This window comes from Trypanosoma cruzi, genomic scaffold (genome assembly GCF_000209065.1).
Source record: "Trypanosoma cruzi strain CL Brener 1047053516663 genomic scaffold, whole genome shotgun sequence".
Taxonomy (NCBI): domain Eukaryota; phylum Euglenozoa; class Kinetoplastea; order Trypanosomatida; family Trypanosomatidae; genus Trypanosoma; species Trypanosoma cruzi.
Genome location: NW_001849354.1, coordinates 19,665 through 25,580, shown reverse-complemented (window position 1 = coordinate 25,580; position 5,916 = coordinate 19,665). Strand labels below are relative to the sequence as shown.

General features: G+C 53.0%; 2 protein-coding genes across 2 annotated transcripts, besides 3 other annotated features; both read left to right on the top strand.

The window, feature by feature from the left end:
• Positions 1–5,916: a sequence feature (areas not merged during assembly with more than two copies in the genome that could not be assigned to a particular haplotype).
• Tc00.1047053508103.30 (trans-sialidase, putative) lies at positions 376–2,970 on the top strand (the record flags this gene model as incomplete). The annotated part of the gene is made up of 1 exon (XM_799328.1): positions 376–2,970. One exon carries the CDS (start codon positions 376–378, stop codon positions 2,968–2,970), a length of 2,595 nt encoding a protein of 864 aa, XP_804421.1.
• Positions 3,057–3,180: a sequence feature (A-rich).
• Positions 3,949–3,969: a sequence feature (AT_rich).
• Tc00.1047053508103.14 (trans-sialidase, putative) lies at positions 5,557–5,916 on the top strand (the record flags this gene model as incomplete). The annotated part of the gene is made up of 1 exon (XM_799329.1): positions 5,557–5,916. A coding segment is annotated over one exon (360 nt), but the record flags the coding sequence as incomplete, so codon positions are not given.

Below are 5,916 nucleotides of genomic sequence, written 5' to 3'. Positions count from 1 at the left end.
TTCTGAAACAAGTTTAGCTGCTCCGGTTACTGGTGTGTCTGGTAACGGCAATAATCTTCGAAGTGAAAACAAGACCATTGGTAGCACTGGAAGAAACAACAGTAAAACGACTGGCGGCAGCGCGTGGGTGCTGTGAAGGGCGGTCGTGCTTTTTTGCATTTTGCTGGTTGTGTTTTTTGTGTGAACGCTGCTCGGTGTGCGCTGAAGTGTAACGAGTAACGACGCACCCGCCGTGGCTCCTGCTGCTGCTGGTGGTGACCGTCGCTGTGTGTTCCCGGTGCAGTGTTCTTCCATCTCCTGTTCCGTGTGTCTGTGTGCGTGAGTTGTTGTTGTTGGGAGTGACTGCGGCGGGGATGATGATGCCACTCACTGTGGATGGGTGGCGGTGCTTACTCTTTCACCCATATTTTATTAGCCTGTTTTTCTTCATTTCTGTCACTCTCTTACGAAGAAAGCAAACAAGCGCTAAACGCTACCGTGAAGTTCGAAGGCTCTGAAAGGACCAACAACAACAGCACACACACCGCCCACACACACACACATATTTGTATGCACTCACGTGTTGCTGCAGTGAAGGCACCCCGCACACACAACCGTCGCTGCGTGACCGGATCCAGCGGGAGGAGGAGGGAAGGAAGAGAGAGTGAGCCGCCGAGGCCCAACATGTCCCGGCATGTGTTTACTTCCGCGGTGCTGCTTCTCGTCGTGATGATGTGCTGCGGCACTGGTGGAGGTGCACAAGCTGATGAGCCAGCGTCAGGTGCGGAATCTTCACCAAAGCCATATTTTGATTGGAGGGATAAGAATGAAGAAAAAACAGTGAGCTCGCTCCGTGTTCCGAGTCTTGTTGAGTTGGATGGTGATGTGTTTGCCGTTGCCGAGGCGCAGTGCACGAAGGGAGGCAGCGGTTTTACTGGGATTGCCTCGGAGCTCCTGGAGTTGAGTGATGAGTCATCAAAATTGTTGGACATGAGTAAATTGAAGATCCAAGCACCGGATGAATGTCATTTCAAAGATGAGAAATGCACCTATCAAAAACAGGAAGGTGTCGTTTCCCAAAGTGACACGAAAGTACATGTGAGCCGACCAACAACAGTTGTGAATAGAAGAGATATTTACATGCTTGCGGGAAAATACACCAGTGAAAGTCCTGCCGCTGCAGTTGCTGCTGCCAATGCGACTGATGGGGTTCAATGGGGACTCTTGCTGGTGAGAGGGAATGTCAGTGTTGAGGAAGGAAAGGACAAAAGAATTTATTGGAGAGATACCTACGGTCTACCGTGGGGTCTTTTTGGCAAACAGGACTCCTTGACAGGACTGATTGGCAGCGGTGGATCGGGCGTTAATATAAATGACGGTACGCTTGTGTTCCCTGTGGAAGGGACGAAGAGGAATAATGGGAAGACCGTTTCGCTGATCATATACTCCTCAGACATTGCGAGTTGGACGCTGTCGAAGGGGATGTCTGCCGATGGCTGCAGTGATCCCTCCGTCGTGGAGTGGAAGGACAAAAAACTCATGATGATGACTGCGTGTGATGATGGCCGCCGCAGGGTGTACGAGTCCGCTGACAAGGGGGAATCGTGGACGGAGGCACTCGGGACACTCTCGCGCGTGTGGGGCAACAAACACAAGGGAACTGCGAAGGGCGTTACAAGCGGGTTCATCACAGCGACGATTGACGGTGTCGATAATAACAGGGATGTGATGCTCGTCACTCTGCCGGTCTACTCCAAAAAAGAGAAAAATGGAAACAACAATGGAAAGAGTGTACTCCATCTTTGGGTTACGGACAATGCGCACATTGTTGATATTGGGCCGGTATCCGATGATGAGGACGCTGCCGCCAGCTCCCTGTTGTACAAAAGTGGGAATAATAATAATAAGTTGATTGCACTGTACGAGAAGAAGAAGGACGGTGAGAAAGAAACATCACCCGGTATGGTCTCTGTGCTTCTGACTGCGCAGCTGAAGCGGGTGAAGGAGGTGCTGACGACATGGAATGAAGTGGACAAACGTGTCTCCAAGCTTTGCCCCACTTCAAGTGCTACGGAGGACACCTCATCTGGCACTGCCTGCGGCGCTGTTAAGATCACGGATGGGCTGGTTGGCTTTTTGTCCGGCGACTTCTCTGATGGCACATGGAGGGACGAGTACCTCGGCGTGAACGCCACAGTAAAGAGCGGTGCAGCAGCGGCCACAGGGCCTGTCGATGGCGTGACGTTCACGGGGCGTGGTGCAGGGGCGGTGTGGCTTGTTGGCGACATGGGGCAGACTGTGCCGTACTACTTTGCGAACTACAAATTCACTCTTGTGGCGACGGTGTCCATCCACGGTTTGCCAAAGGACGGAGATAACTCCATTCCATTGATGGGTGCGAAGGTGAATGATGGCGATAAGAATACTGTACTCCTGGGACTGTCGTACAACAGAGAAAAGAGGTGGGAATTGTTGCACGGTGGCGGAAAGACGTCGGAGCACAGCAGGACTTGGGAGAAAGATACAACGTACCAAGTGGCCATTGTGCTACAGAATGGCATCCAGGGCTCCGTTTACGTCGATGGTCAGCGTGTGTGTGAGAGTGTGCAAAGTAACTGGGAAAATACAGAATCGAAAGGGATCTCTCACTTCTACATTGGAGGGGATGGAGGCAATGCAGAGAACACAGGGGGTGACGAAGGTGTATCTGTGAGTGTGACGAACGTCCTGCTGTACAACCGCCCCTTGAGCTCCGAAGAGATTGCAGGGCTTGCCAAAAATAAAATTAATATTCCAAAGCCAGTGGCTGCGCGTACTTCTTCACCTGCTGTGTCTCGCCCGAAGCGCTCTTCTGAATCCTTGGCGGGAGGAGCAACGGGTGTCGGTACCGCTCGTCACTTTGCGGCAAATGGTGATGGCAGCACTGTTTGCGGAAGCGGACTGCTGCCGCTGCTCCTTCTGTTGGGACTGTGGGGATTTGCGGCTCTGTGAGGAGTGACTGGCTGCCGCGTGGGACACTTGCGCCCTCCCCACCACAGAATTACTTTCCCATGGGAACGAATTTCTTTCATAAATCCTTTTTTTTGTGTGTATTTTAAATTTATTTGCTGTTTGCTACTTTCTTGTTTTTTTTTTTGCGTGTTTTTTTTTACTTTTTTTTTATCTCTCACTCCCCCATCCCTTTTCTCTTTTTTTGCTTTTGGGGGCAATCACTATGGACGTTTTTTCTTTTTTTTATTCTTCCCTCCTTTTAATTGTTTCTTCTGCACTCTTCCTGTGAGGGGTGCCGTGTGTTTCCCGCCCAACTGCTCCACTCGCACACCCACCGACACGCTCATGACGACGGCCCTGTGCACCTCGCCTGCTGCACGCATGAGGAGGGGCCGCGACGAACGGCGCGCTGAGGGAGCCGTGACGTGTGGGCGTGCGACGAGGGCCTGTGGGGCGGAGCACACATTTCTTTCCCTCTTGTTTTGTTTTCTTTTTTGCGGCCAGGGCGGGCAGACACCCGCAGCGCCACACACACACACAGCCACACCCTGCCGCCGTGTTTTTCTTTTCTTTTTTGTTTTTGTGTTCATTTCACGCGCTGGCAGTCCCGTCAGCATTTCTTTTCCCTCTGATGATTTTTTTCTTTTGCTGCGCTCACTCTCCCGATGGAGTGACGCGACTCCCGTCATTTCTGCGTGCTTCTCTCAGTCCCCCCACACACACGAGTGACTGTGCTCTGCGGGCCGCACTCACGCGCCGATGAGAGGGCTGAGGGGAGCAGCAACACGCAGATGACCCCATGAAATATAAACGATGTGCGGACACATGGAGGGTCAGACGGTTGAAAGACATTTAAATATCTTTTAAAATTTTCTTTTGCCCGCAAAATATATACAGACAGTTTGGTGTGGCCACACGGCAGCCAGGCGACTTCTTTCCTTATTTTTAAATTTGTGTGGAACAGTAATGGACGATTTCTTTTTTATTTATAATTATTTTGTGTGATGGGGTTTATATAAGACGAAGGGGACGTCTTTTTTTTTTGTTTGTTTTGGATAAATTTTGTGTGGATTGCCACTGCTTGGAATGCAGTGCAGTCATGAGTTTGAGCGGTCTTCTTCTTGTTGTTTCCGCCATGCGTCTCTGCTGCACATTTTGTGCGTCTCTCCACACACTCTGCTTTCTTTTTTTTGCTTCTTCGCTTTGTGTTTCTGCAGGCACACACAACCACACACACAAGATGCACATTGTAGTGGATTTGAGTGCTTCTTTTGCAGTGCAAGCTGGCAGTTGCGTGTGGCGGCTGTTGTCTTCTTCCGTGGCCATGAGGAGAAGTGAGGAGGAGGGAGCGCGCAGCCCGAGTCTCCTTTCCTGCGGGTGTGGTGCACCGCGTGTGGCTGCGTTGAGTTGGGCTCCGTGTCCCACTGAGGGCGGGATGGCTGGAAATTTTGTTGCCGCGTCATGGATGGATGAGGGTCCACTGGAGCGTGTGGCTGGTGTGGTGGGTGCTTGCTCCGTGTGCGTTGTGTGGTGGCCGCGGGGTTTTGGCCATTTCCCTGGGGCTGTAGAGATGAGCTGGGGGGAGATGGTGGTGGATGTGTTGTCCTCCTGCATGGTGGGTGGCTGCTGGCGTTGTGTGCCTTCCTTGCGTGGATGCCGTCTCGTGGTGTGTGAACTGTGCGGCTGGGCCTGCTTCCCTCTCCTCATGTTGTCTGCTCTCTCTCTCGCTGCATCCGTTGCACTCCGTTCCTCTCCCTCCTGTTGCATTCTTTTCCTTCTGACTCCAGCAACTCCACTACGGGTGAAGATGGTGTGCGCCGTGCAGGTCCTTGCGCTCCGTGTGGTGCGCGCCGTGTTGGTCCCTGCGCTCTTGTGCTGCTGCTGGGAGTTCTGGAGATGTATCTGGTGATGCGGATGCGGTGGTTGTGCCGGTGGATGTCTCGTGTGCTTCGAGTGACGGCAGCCTGAGCTATCGTGTGTGTGTGGGCGTGGAAGAAGTGTTCTGCAGCGAGTGCTGAGGCTCAGCATGAGAATTATACTTTCAGTGGCTTTGGTGTGCGCATGCATGGCAGAGATGGTGAGCTGGGTGCTGTGTGCCATGTGGCCAATGCGGTGCACACATGTAGCAACTGTGCTGCCAGCTGTGCAGCGAAAGAGGAAGGGGCCACCGTTGCCTTCACGATGAATGTGACGACACATAAATACGCCGGCCCTTATGAATTGTGGCGGCGTCAATTTCCTCCCGATGGAACCATCCATCCGCCTGCACGGAGCGGCGATGCTGACCGGACGGGCATCTGTCAGTTGCCGCCACCCCGTGAAGGGAAGGATGACACAAAATCTGGTGGGACAACTGCGCCGCAAGTTAATGCTGAGCCGTCACACCAAAACGAGGATTGGCGACATTCTGCCGCGGCTGACGGACCCAACACCGTCGATCCGAGTCCCGCATCCAACACGGCGACCAACACGTCCGAGACGAAGCCTGAGTTTGCCTTTGTTCGGAACACAAAAGTGGCTCCGATACCACCCGAAAGAAGGCCCACGCCTGTCACCGAGCCGCAGGGGGATCCCATTGATGATGCGATGAGTGGTTCAATAAGCGTTGAGTTGCCGCGTGGAGTTGTTCTGTTTTTACCGCAGACGACGCTGGTGCAGCCGAAGGATGGGATTGTTCCAGTTACGACGAGGGATTCGTTTGCTTCACCCTCTCTCTTCAGTGCTGGTGGAGTAATTGCTGCTTTCGCTGAGGGTCACATGGATGCCGGATATCAAGGTGGTCAATTAAGTGAGCCCTTTTCTTCTGATGTGGTTGCGGGGTGCATCGACTCTGCGTGGAATTGGTCCACTGTTGTTGGTGAGGTCAATGAACGGCAGTCGGAGTCTTTTTTGGCTTCCCCACCTTGTGCAGGCGTCGGGGGCCATACCAGAGGTCGAGTTGCGGCC